Genomic DNA, 13,015 nt, shown 5'->3' with positions numbered 1-13,015 from the left:
AAAGGACATACGGCTTCAGGGTACAATCTGTAGTTTTGGACTTCAAATGCATGCTTGTAATTCTATTAAGAACTCATTTGAGTGGGATTTCTTCTTTATTCTCCTTTTGAAACAATAGAAATAGATGCGGGCAACCTTCTGTGGAATTCTCTTCTGCCATGTAACAAGTTATTGAATTAAAATCAAGGAAAGCAGAAAGTTGACAGGCATTCACTGAAGTCAGATTGGGTTGCAATTCACATATCTTTATAAAGTAAAATTTTTAAATGAAGGGAGAAGAAAGAGCTGTATCTTTCAAGAATTATGGATTGAACAGTAAACAAAACTTGCAGGTTTTGGAGTCCTTTTGAGGAGAGACTGATTGTTCCAGACTTCTCTGTGCAACTTTTTAATTCAAACAAAAGCACTCTAAAGGTAATCAGACTGTAGGCAAGCCAGTAGGCTACTTCAGCAAATGTCATCAAAGAATAATAATAGCTCTTGAAGATTTTGCATCAGCTGTACTCCATCTGTGAGGGGGAGTATGCATAATGACACCTGTGTATTATCTTTGGATGTAAGGCTATACCCAAATTCTCAGAAGTCTACAGGAATAGCATTGAGGAAACATCTTCATGACCTCTCTTTCCAGAATGACCCCTTGTGGTGGTTTTACTCGTGTGGGCGGCCGAGCTCCACCACAACCGCTCTCTCACCTCCCCCCTCCTCAAAGAGAAATGGGGAGAAAATACGATGAAAAGGGCTCAAGGATTGAGATAAGGACAGAGGGATCACGCAGCAATTATTGTGACAGGCAAAACAGACTCAGCATAGGGAGACAGTAAGATTTATTGCCTATTACTAACAAGCTAGAGAAGTGAGAAACAAAGGAAAGAAACCAAAAGCACCTTCCCCCCTCATCCACCCTCTTCCACCTCCTCCCCCGGAGCAGCACAGGGGAACGGGGGAATGGGGGTTATGGTCAGTCTGTAGCGCTTCTTCTCTGCCGCTCCTTCTCGGTCACTCTCGTCCCCTGTGCTGTGGGGTCCCTCCCACAGGATGCCGTCCTTGCTGAACTGATCCGGCGTGGGCTGCCCACAGGCAGCAGCTCTTCAAGAACTGCTCCAGATATGGGTCTGTACTGCGGGGTCCATCCCTCAGGAGCAAACTGCTCCAACCTGAATCCCCCACGGGCGGCAGCTCCCCCCAGACCCCCTGCTCCTGCGTGGGCTCCTCTCCACGGGCTGCAGCTCCGGCCCGGGGCCTGCTCCTGCGGGGGCTCTCCATGGGCCGCAGCCTCCTCCAGGCCACATCCACCTGCTCCACCGGGGGCTCCTCCACGGGCTGCAGCGTGGAGATCTGCTCCGTGTGGGACCCATGGGCTGCAGGGGGACAGCCTGCTCCACCAGGGGCCTCTCCACAGGCCGCAGGGGACTTCTGCTCGGGTGCCTGGAGCACCTCTCCCCCTCCTTCTTCACTGACCTTGGCGCCTGCAAGGCTGTTCCTCACTCCTCTCACTCTCCCAGCTGCTGTGTGACGCAGCATTTTTTTTTTTTGGTCTTAAATATGTTCTCACAGAGGTGCAAAACAACATCACTTATTGGCTCAGCTCTGGTCAGCAGTGGGGCCCTTACCAAACATGGGGCAGCTTCTAGATCCTTCTCACAGAAGCCACCCCTATGGCCCCCTGCTACTAAAACTTTGCCACGTAAACCCACTACACCCCTCTTCCCAGAAGCTCACAGGTTGAGTGGAGATAGCAGCTTGCTGTGTAGGGGAATGGGAGAGTAAACAGAATGCTGCTTGCAGCATGGCCCAAGCTGCCTTTTGTACTTTCCTTAGCCTTGGAGTATGTGCTTGGTTTTGGAGTATCTCCAGGTTGCAGAATTTGTCGACTTATTTTCAATAAAAAAATGCAGGTGGATCTGATGATAAAGCACTGTTTAACCAGCCGTGTTGAACTGATTTGATTTCCCAGATGTGATAATGAAAGTTTCATTGCAGCTTGAAAGACCCAGTTCAGTTTGAGTGTCATCAGATAAGACTGACTGGGTTTTGTTTTCCACCATCAGATGTCACTTGTGAAATTTTCACTTAATATGTTGTAAGATATGTCATCTTGCAACGTACTCTGAAATTGAGGAGTAAGGGTAGTGGTGTACGTCATACCAAAACAGAGGTTGGTGGCATGCAAGTAGCTTCCAAAATGATCAATAGAAATGACAACTGGCTTCAGAGTTTTCTTGCATTAAAGACGTTTGGAACTCTGTCCAAATAGTTGAGGAGAAATAGCCATCATAGAGATCCTTGTTCGTAGGTTCAGAAACCACTGAAAAAGCTATCTGGCTGTACCAGAACAGATTTGAAAACTAGATTCAGCCTTGGTTGCTCAAAGAAAAGTAGTTAGGCTTCTTAAATTGGTTTATCTGAAGCTTTAATAAGCAGTGATTCATGCTTTATAATGGTAACTCTTGATTTAGATGTTGAGTAGGGAGAAAAGATAAGCTGACGGATTCATTCCTTCTGCTTTTTCTCCTCAGTATTGACCTTTTATGATTACCTTCTTCATTACATAGAATGTGCAATGTGAGATAAAAATATCTTGGGTTCTTTGGTCTGTTTAGAAAAATTTCAGTGGATATAGTAGGATATTGCATCAGCAGTGCTGTTGTCCTTGTAATCCTTATGTGGTGGTCAGTGTGTTTCCTAAAACCAGAGAGCCAGACAAATGTTTATCAACATTTTGTTCTTTTACATATTGCTTGAGATCAAGATTTTATTCTGGTGAATGTATTGCTGAAAAAAAAAACCAAAACACTAAGACTGCCTTTGACATTTGAATCTGGATCATAACTCTGCCCAATTATCTCAGGATTCTGCTTTTTAAAGTTCCTATTTTATAAAATATATCATGTCTTAATGTATTTATAAGTTTACTTACCCAAACAGAGTTGGGCTTTTAAAATCGTAAATGAAATTGAGGTTTGGTGTTTTGTTGGCAGTTTTCATTTATGTTGTGCATGCCTCTTCCAGCTCCAGGAGGGTATGCACTTGCTACCTGGACACCTGGATGTTGGACAGCTTTGACCACCCTGGCTTCAGTTTGATAGGGTTTGAGTAAAATATTCTGAGTTGTGGAACCGAGCTGTGTTACTGTTGGATCCATTACTGGTATTTCCCCCCTGCTTTACCACGAGACATTTGGAGAACCTGGTTCCAGTGTCTTTGTTTACCTCCTTTCTTTCTCATAAGCTGTCACAACTTGATTATCTATATGCATGAACTTCATTCCTCATCGCTTCTTGTCCTGGTTGCTGTTTTTACTTACATCGTTATACATCATTATCAAAATTTATATATGTAAAGGCTAGCACTAAAGGTTCATTTCCTCAAAATTTGGTCTCTGGTATCTAGAAGGCAAGTGGTTTGAAGACTAGTGTACAAGCCCAGCACCAAGATACCCTCTAATGCCCCTCAGCTCACTCTATTGCGTGGGCGACATGTAGAGGCAGCATCAGAGTGCACCACTCCAGCTGTGGTTACTGTCAGAGTATGTTTGACATGTTTAAAGAATGCATGAATCCAACATTAAGCATGTGCCCTATCCCGTGGACCTCTCCCTCGACTGAATCTGGCTTATAAATAACTTTACAGCTGTTCCATCTTTACAAAACAGGGCTCATCTTCAGAAGGTGCCCCCTCACAAGAAACAATGAACTGAAAAGCCAGTTTTTGTTTTAGTAGCTGACTTGTATAGCATGTCTGAAATAATTCAAGAGAGCAGGAGACATCCTGCAAATCCATCTATCCATTAATTACTGTATCTTTTTTCCCCACACTAGTATTCAAATAAATAACCTTGAGAAGGACAGACTGATGATGACTTTCCTATTTATACTGGTAGGAAGAACACCTCATGCTTCCTTTATTTCGTAGTTACAGTGCTTAGAGATATTACTTGATAAATTGGGGAATGGGGGGGCAGGTGGGTGGGCTTATTTTTTTACAAGTAACTTCCTACATTTCTGCAGTAAATTGTTTACAGTTGCTTTTCCTAGAGTATGCAAAAATGAACTTAAACAGATTGCTTTAAAAGCCCTTCTTTTTCAGTTGATAACAGATGTAGATGATCTCTGGAGAATTTTCCTTTTCCTTTTTTTAAATCTCCACTCTGAGGAAAGGATTAATATAGATACCTATATTTATAGAAGCCTTCAAAAAGTTTAAGGAAAAAGGGAAGAGTAGTTTAAGGATTTCCTTCCATTTCCATAGTTAGCTTTTTCTAGTGAGGCATGTGCATCACTTCCATGAGTTACATTGTAGCATTGTCCCCATCACCATCTCTTTCCCCTTGCTTTCTGAAATAGAAAGAAATTAGCACTCTGTCTGCTTCTGGCCATGGGAATGATCGTATTTACATTTGTCTTGGTTAAAGAAAGACTATCATTGTGGTCTTTCAGTTGCCTATTTTTTTTTCTTGTGTCCCCCTATCTTCAAACATGTAAGGGATTGACCTGTAGTATTGCAGAACAGTCCTTTCTAGGCACTTTCATCCACTTCTCAGCAGCAGCTTGTCTTCACGAAGGTGTTTTTTTGAAACCAAACTTTCTCTTGGGATGGGGAGGGGAGGAAGGCAGAGGCAGGGGGTGACGGAGGAAGTCTTTATGATTGACCTCAAAGTAACTTTTTCCTTCTTCTCAGCCCACCTGCCCAATTACTGCAAAAGGACTTCATGTTTCATGATACGTTCTTTCTAGGGTATGGAATTAAAATGAATGAGTTTGAGAATGTATACTGAATAAATTTGGAGAAATAGTGGAGTTCTCTGAAAACTCATTTTGATTGGCTTTTGTCCTTCTATAATTTTAGGTATATAAAGTTGTTTCAGTCTTGATTTTTTTTTTAAGGGTGTGTACTGCACATAATGATGCTGAATCTTCATAGCTTTTCTGCTTACTTTTACATAAGCTTTTCCTAACGTTTTAAAAAATGGTCGCTTGTCCCTCTATGTTTTGCTGTTTGGAAGAAGAAGAGATTTCCTTGGAACAGCTAAGTCCAAAACAGAGGCGATACCAGATACCACACCCCATGCATGTGGCCTTTGGTTTTTATTGTCAATTGAGTCTAGCCCTGTCTATCTGCGAGAAGTATGTACTGACGTAGCAAATATGATACTGATGATTGCATTGAACTGGTGCTCTTAGACAAGTTTTTAAGCTTAATTTCTGAAAAATTGCTTTTTATATCTGAAAATATTGTCCAACAGTTCAGTTATATAGACATTGAATATCTTTTTTTAAAGACATTCCTATATGGTGCTTGGCATAACTTGTACAGACAAATAGGCTTTTCCCTTGTCTGCCCTCCTATATGGCATCAGATGCTTATATTTTAAAGCTGCATGAATTTTTGTCTCTACTTTTATGGCTGGAAATTGTGACTAAAATACTTGTTCGCATATGAAATAGCGAATGGTCATGTGTCTGCTGTTCCACATTATAAACAAAGTTAATGAGAGGAGTTGATGATGACAGTCTTAACTCCATGCTTCATGCCCCTTTTTCCATTTTGTCATTGTGTGGGCGTTACCTTGACTTAATACACTGCACGTAGCTCTGTATAATTTGGAAAACCAGTCTGCGTACTTGCATTGCTCTGCTCTCTGTGATTTCTTTACTGTAAATACATTTGCGGATGTTCTTGTACAGTTTATTCTCTAATACCAAAGACTTGTTTTTTACTTGCGGAGTACTTCTCTGCTAAACATACTAACACAGTGTGTATACTTCCTTGTAATATCTTTCTGATAATCTTAAGAATGAGTAGAACAATGAGTGCACAGCTCCACAAAAGCAGAAGAAACTGTCCGTTAACCTTTTCAGCTGTATGATAATTCTCCCATATGCTCCCTGCCTTTCTCGTACATTATACTTGTGTTTCTGATCTGGATTTGCCTGGCATGGGAGAAGCTCGTACAGCTCTGTCAAGGGCTGTGTTACTGCCTGACTGCATGAGGTGTGCAGCCATTTCACTCTTCTGCATTGGACATGAAGGTTGTCTGTCTCCCAGTGCCCAGCCTAATGTAAGGATTTTGAGGAGAAAAAGAAACAAATGTGATTGATCTGCCAGTTGTTTTCACTTGATAATAAATCCTGCCAGACTTGCAAAAAGAAATCATGTCCATTTTTCCTTTCAGTCTTCATGTGGGGGGAGATTTTTTTTTGTGTGTGTTCAGAGGGGAGAGGTTGGGTTTTTTCATTTTGAGTAGTAAAATGAGACTAGGTTACTGTACAGATATGTTAAGTCAAGTGACCTAACTCACTGCCCTCACCCTTGGCTTTTTGGGTGAGGCTGTTGACATTGTGACTTCTCTTGCTCATCAAGTAAGCTTCCAAGCAAGCCAACCAAAAAAAAATAAAAAAACACAACACGAAAAGCCTCTACAGCAAAACAACCTACCTCTTGAATCCCAAGGGCAGGAACTGAAGGTTTTCTAACAATAGAGAATGTTACTGTTTCCTGACTGCTCTGTTAGTTTGCGGAGCACCCTAAAAGGTAGTTGAGAAAAACACAGTCAAGGGCATATGCTCGCTACTTATTTCAATGGGTCTCATTTCGAGACTTTTTGGTTTTACCTGAATGAATTTTCAAGTCAACTTTAGATTAGTGTTAAGTTCCAGAAAGGATCACTTAATACATTTTCACGTTCTCTCATTCGCATCTGTCACACGCAGATATCTAGATGTCCTGCTGCTGCATTGGCAAAACAGTGTAGGCTAGTAGGGTCAGTCTGCTCTGTGTGCACTAACACACACCTGAATTTTAACTTCCTAAACCTAGACATGCGTGGGTAGGTCTGGAAGTTGTTTGTAGTTTACTGTCTGCCCCCCCCCCCCCCCCCCCCCCCCTTTCCCAACCACTAGGATAATGAAACCAGTAACCGAGATTATTCATTCTAGATAACTTCAAGGTGTTTATCCCTGCCCTAAATAAGGGCGAAGGCAAGATAATTAACGTGAAGACAGGAATAGAAACTGTATGTTTGATAGCAGAAGATCAGCAAGTATATATAGTGGGAGTGCAGGGACTCCAAAAGGAGCACCCGCCAAGGGTAATTGTAGAAGTATGCCAGTGATGAGAGAGAAGAATGGACTACATTCTGATTTATAGCTCGTACAGTGGCTGTTTTTATTCGCTTACAGAATAGCCAACATGCTTCGTTTCATCTTAATTTTCCTTCTTGGTTTGTTAGCTTTCATGTAGATAGATATTGGCAACATAATCACTTTTCTGTGACTTGCCTTTTTTCTGCTTCTGTGGTCTCATTTCCTCCTCTGTGCCTTACCTATCTTATTGCAAGTAGAGATTAAATAATAGTCAGTAATGACACTTGATCATTTTGTGTTCACACTGTTCCATATGCCCATTTGACTCCTTATTTCTCCTTTCCCTCCTCCCAGAAAAGCAACTTAAGAATGGTCTGTTAAACTTCTTTGCCTGGGACGTGCTACTAATGGAGCATCTGTCAGGAGCTATTGAGGTTAGGGAGTATTTAGTGAGCAACTCCTCTGCAATTTTTAGAGGCAGAGCTCAAATTTTAAAAATGAAGCTCCAGAATCTGTGTCTTTCAATGCAAAGGTGAACTGTGAGGAAGCAAGTCCAACTGTGTTGTCACTTTGCCTGAATCTTACCCATTTAGTTTTTCATTGCTGAGTACAGCAGCATCCTATTGCACCGATGAAGTTTGTTACCCAGATGAAGGCGTAGATCTTTAAGCAGGTTATCTCCTTACCCTTGGTCTCTTTTCTGTGTCGTGGTCAGTAGGGAGTCTCAAAGAGAAGACAGAAGCAGCAAACTCCCTGAAGATGAGAGAGGAGCAAAAAAAAAAAAAAAAGCCTACTCTGATACTATCAGACCGATGAATCCACAGTGCTGATTGTCATGCAGTGTTCTTGTTCCAGGTAGTTCATTGTGGCTAGCAAACATTACAGGGCTTGATCACCACAGAGGAAACATTGCAACACTGTCAGAATTTTGTAATGGTGCTTTTGTAACTTTGGCTTCTACAGTAGATCTCAGGGGTCTCAACTTAGTGCTGTTGTGTTATTTAGTTAAATGAAATGGGTACTGAGAGTGAGAATATACATATTTTTTTCTTTGAATGAAGGAACCCTTTTGTTTTGTTTTTAAGCATTCAAGGTAATTTATTTAATCCAATAATTGAAACATTGTAGACTGCACTGTTCTAACAAAGCATAGCATTAAGGGTATTAGGTTTTACTTCAAAGTGTTCTTTTTCAGGTTACTGGTTCTGTTTATTCTGTATTGTGAACGGGGCTTCAGTATGTAGTCATTATCATTTTTTTAACCTGAGTTGTATCTTTGAGTGACTGGTGACACAACCTTACCAAAAAGTAATAATAACAATGTGTAAATGGGGCAGACTACAACTGGTTTCTTTTCTTTGCATTTGAAACTGATAAAGTAAAATTCTACTGCATATCAGTGGAAGAGCCAATGTTTATTTTGAATTCAGAGAACAGTGTGAAAAACTTGTTTTCTGAGGTGTTAAATGTTCTTAAAACTGGTTGGTGTCTTCAGAGCCAGCACAGTAATACCAGCAGGCTATGGTCCTGTTTTAAATGATGAAGTTAGATCTGAAAAATGGCTGTAGGAAGAGTTGTAAAGTCATTTTCCATGCACCTTATCCTCGGTAAGATGTAAGTGCCCTTGAGAATAGTAGCAATCAAGCGTTTTTATTCTTTGTGGGATTTGGACCCAAATGTAAGTTGAGTTACAAAGGGATTTAAGTTCCTAGAATCTACCTGCTCTACTTTAAGCTGAGTCCAAAATACAGCTTTAGAAGACCTTTACAACCACTGGACAGCAAGGAAGCTTTGCCATGCTCAGCTATATAAAGGTCTGCAGTGAATTTGCCAGAGGCTTCATTCTGTTGAGCAGCTTGAGAACAGCCTCGTGTGTCGGCCCTGTGAGGCTTCATAGAAGCAACATCCTTTCCACCTGTCACCCACAAGTCACCCAGGTAGCCTCAGAGTGCGCCAGATGACTCTGACTCAGCAGCAGGTTATAGGGGGGACCTTTACTTTCTTATCAGTAGCTGTAGCATTCACATAGGAGGTGGGAAGCCAGTTTTCAGTTTCCATGTATGCCCAAATGATTCATGGCCATGTTTTCCAGATGAGCATCCAGACCACTGGTCCACAGACTCGTGCTTGGCGCTTCCACTTCCGAAGCCTTTAAGACACTTGATGACCTAATTCCAGGGCAAGAGCAGGATTCAAGACATGCTCTGCATGATTTTCTGTGTTAGCTCAGGTGGTTTGCCACTCAGCGGGATGGCCTTTTATGAGTATCTGCCTTCCTGGGTGCAGGCGGTGATCCTGAGAACTCAAACCAGTTCTTGCCGTATATGTGCCAAGTGAAACCTCAGAAGTGTTTGGTTGATACTGCAGTTTCCTGCCCTATGCTCACCAGAAGATGGGATGCAGCATTGGTTGTTTCTCCCACCCTTTCTGTCCTTCAGGCTCTTGCTATGTACGCTGGGTGCTCCTGGAGTGACGGAGCCTTGTTATCTCTTACTTCCTTCTAGGGTTTGAGTTTAATCTCACCGACAGCATCTAGGCCAGTTGTTACATTGTCCTTCCAACCAGCTCTTTTACTGGAGCTGAGCTTATTTTAAAGTAGGGGCTTCTAAGCAGAGGTACTAGGAAGTAGATCTTGAGTGGTCTTTCACACTAAGGTAATTTATATGCCAAGGTAACTTTGCAGCAGCAGAGAGTTTGACTACTAAATGAGGATTTTGGCCTGTGGCACAGTAAGCATCCTTAACTTCTAGCTAGCAAGTAGAGCCTATGGAAATCAAGAAGGCTATTTATGTGAATAGTTACACAGGATTAAATATTTATGAAATAAGGGTTTAAATTAATGACTGTTTATTGTTTGTGAGAGTTTCATAAAAATTGATGATTCTGTGATAGCCTCGTTTTATAGTCAAATGAACTAAATGCACTTAGAAATTTGACTTCATTATGAATTTTGATCTAAAGCTGTGTGGGAAGTTTCCAAGTAGACTGGAAAATCATTAAGCTTCAGCTTAAATATAATGAATTACTTTAAAATGGTAATGATTTCTTTTTGGGAATTGTTCTTGATACTTCTTGGGAAATGTTCCGAAACCAGGATACAAATCCATGAACCAGTACACGTTCAAAAATGTAGGTTTCATAGCTCATCACTGCTATTGGTAGTTCAGGTTCTCTCTTAAAACCCTGCCAGTCGATTTCTGATGAAGCTGTGTTTATTTAAATAAATAAAGAAGTTTGCTTATGGGGCTCATACTGGGTTCTTAATAAAGTGGGAATGGAAATTAAATCCATCTAGTTGCATTGGAGAAAGCTTCAAAATGAATTCTCGCTGTAATGGGGAAAAAGTATTTTCATAGATCAATGCCTCCTAATCTCTAAATTTCAGCCTGTGTATTTTTTCCAAAAAATTACTGAAAGCTATTGACCTGAGGGATTTGTTTTCCGTTCCAAAGTCTTGAAATTTTCCTCCTGGCTAATTACAGCCTATTACTCTAGACTTTGGTCCTTTAGCAGTAACATTTTCCATCTTAAGATGGGTTGTCCCATTCCAGTGAAGAGCATGTTGTCTGAGTGCTGAATGGAATTACTACCAGTGGAAACTATGCTGCAAGAGGCTTGATAAAGCAGCTGCTGTGCAAACCTCAGCTGCTTTTTCCATCCTCCCGAGCGCTGGTAATTAGCATAGGGAAGCTGACTAATGTGCTGACGTCACCTCTTTCCAGTAGAAGCTTACATTTTGTTCCTGACTGCCTCAAAGCATGCAGGACTTTGTTCAGGAATTCGCTGTCACATACAGGATGCTCTGAAACCTTTCCTTTTTTCTTTTTTTTTTTTTTCTCTGAGGGGCCGGACTTGTTTCCCTTATAAACGCTGCCTGCAGAGCCAGCGGCTTCCTTAAAAGTAATTGGTTTCTGCTGGACGGCAAGTATCGCTTTAGCGAAGCACAAAATGCATTTTAGAAATTTTAACTACAGTTTTAGTTCTCTGATTGCCTGTGTGGCAGATAGTGATGTCTTCAATCAAGCAGAAACAAGGGTATGCTTTATCTTTTGCTTTATTTATATGGACTGCTGGAATGTTAAAAGTCTAGAGGTGCTGTACAAAACTGTTCAGCTTACCTCGATAGCTTGTTGACTTACAAGAAAAAGTCAGTTAAATGTGAGGGTCTTGGGTCTTGCGAGTCTGCAACGGTACGCTCTGATACGAATGAATCTCAGTGTGGAAATTATTAGATCTTAAGCTATGTGTTTCTGGAAAAAGATCAGAAGTTTACCTTAGACGTTTCTTGTCTGTGTAGTGTATTCTTCACTTTCATATGTGTTTTCAGCAATGTTGAGATTATAATTTTGGTTGTAAGATTCTTCTAACTTATAGCATATACTTTTTCTGGTGTTTTTTTTGGTTGGCACTATAGTTGTTAATAACAGTGTTAGAACTATAAGTTCTCTCGTATTTGTATTTCCCTGATTAGAATTAGTATCGTGTAAGTAACCCAGTCCTGATACAGTCAGTTGTTGATTGCTAAGATACCTGAAGTACAAAAATAATATTTTGTTCATTATCATACTGTTACCATGATATTTATGACCTATATAATTTGCGCACGCTAAAAAACTACAGATATTGCACAACTCCTGCAGGCACTCTGAGTTTAAATGTTGAATGTGAACTTTGAAATGCAATTCAGCATGGGTTTCTTTTTTTCTTTCCATATGACACATGACTAAGACTTGAGAAATGCAGGCTTAGTTTTCATGGTTTCATCCAGCTTGCTTTCCAGTACAGTAAGTTAACAAATACAGGCTTTCTGTGCAGAGGGTCCTGTTCTTGTCTCAGATTTCACTTTGAAGCTTAGATGTGGCTCAGCAAGAAGTAGGACAGCATTGGTTTTAAAATATCTTCTCAAATATCTTTGAAATATACTGGTTGCGTATATAGCTGACGAGTTTGTGAAACAGCTCTTCAGAAAGGAAAACAAAGTTTTGAAGTAATCACTGCTGCCTTATATAATCTCTGTTGCTTTCCCTACTAGTTCAAAATTAGCATTAAAAAAAAGGCATGCAGTTCTATATATCTCTATATTTTGACTTCATATTCAGCTTCCAGTAAGCTTTTATGAAGATAAGGTATCCGAAATACCAGCATGCTTGATCTGTCTCCATCTCTGAAATAAGGCTTGCAACTGATTACTGTGTCCTAATGTGAGCGTGAAACACTTTGCAAGAGCATGCTGACTTCACAGCTTCCCGCTTTTTTCTCCTCCTTTGCTCTGGTGTCCTCAAGTAAGAGTGGAAGTATGCTTTATTTAAAAATAAAAAATAATTTAAAAATTCTATATGGTTTGCATAGATGCCCTAGGAGCACAAACATTAAATGTATCATGGAGATTACCAGCTGTTGGTAAATGTGCTTTAGTCTTTTCACACAGTCAGTACCGCAAAGTAACTCAGCTGCAGATCTATGAAGCGATGAGGCTTTGGTCCAGTTCCTACACTTACCGCACAGTCAAAGCAGAAAGTGTGTCAAAGGCTCTTCAGGAGCTCTATGGTTAGTGCTTAGGACTTTCTAGAAGAGCGAGTGGGAGCCTTCTTAGAATTCAGTTCCAGAAACAGAAGAGGCTATTAAAGCAGTGCTCAGTAATATATTTTCTTACCATGCATTTTCCTAAGTGAAAGTAGCAGCTATTAAAAAAGGCGATGTTCGTGAACTTTATTATGCATGCTGAGTCACTGAAGAAAATTGCTTTTAGCTTGCAAATAAACTTTTTTCGTTTTTCTCTATTAAAACTGTTGTGTTGGTTTCCTTGAAAATTACTCAGACAAAGGCATGCTTGGCAGACTTTTTTTAAGGCCTTTGGATATTAGTTTTGTAAAACAAGCATTTCTTTTCAATATCTTACCAACACCATTAACTAATATTTCTACTATGTT

At 40.6% G+C, this 13,015-nt stretch overlaps 1 protein-coding gene across 2 annotated transcripts in view; it reads left to right on the top strand.

Moving 5' to 3' along the window:
* The window catches only part of RCAN1 (regulator of calcineurin 1), a 42,369-nt gene that overhangs the window by 22,083 nt on the left and 7,271 nt on the right, over positions 1 to 13,015 (top strand). The window contains exon 1 of one of the 2 annotated variants that reach the window (XM_083819974.1): positions 10,842 to 11,120. The exons of the other annotated variant lie outside the window; for it this stretch is intronic. Within the exon in view, the coding sequence (XP_083676100.1) occupies positions 11,034 to 11,120 (87 nt within the window). The 5' untranslated portion in view covers positions 10,842 to 11,033. Of the gene's footprint in view, positions 1 to 10,841; positions 11,121 to 13,015 lie in introns of those variants that run through there. 2 annotated transcript variants of the gene reach the window in all.

Source organism: Anser anser (genome assembly GCF_964211835.1).
Source record: "Anser anser genome assembly, chromosome: 1".
NCBI classification, from domain to species: domain Eukaryota; kingdom Metazoa; phylum Chordata; class Aves; order Anseriformes; family Anatidae; genus Anser; species Anser anser.
Note: the sequence above shows the minus strand (reverse complement) of the source record. Positions and strands in the feature narration are given on the sequence as shown.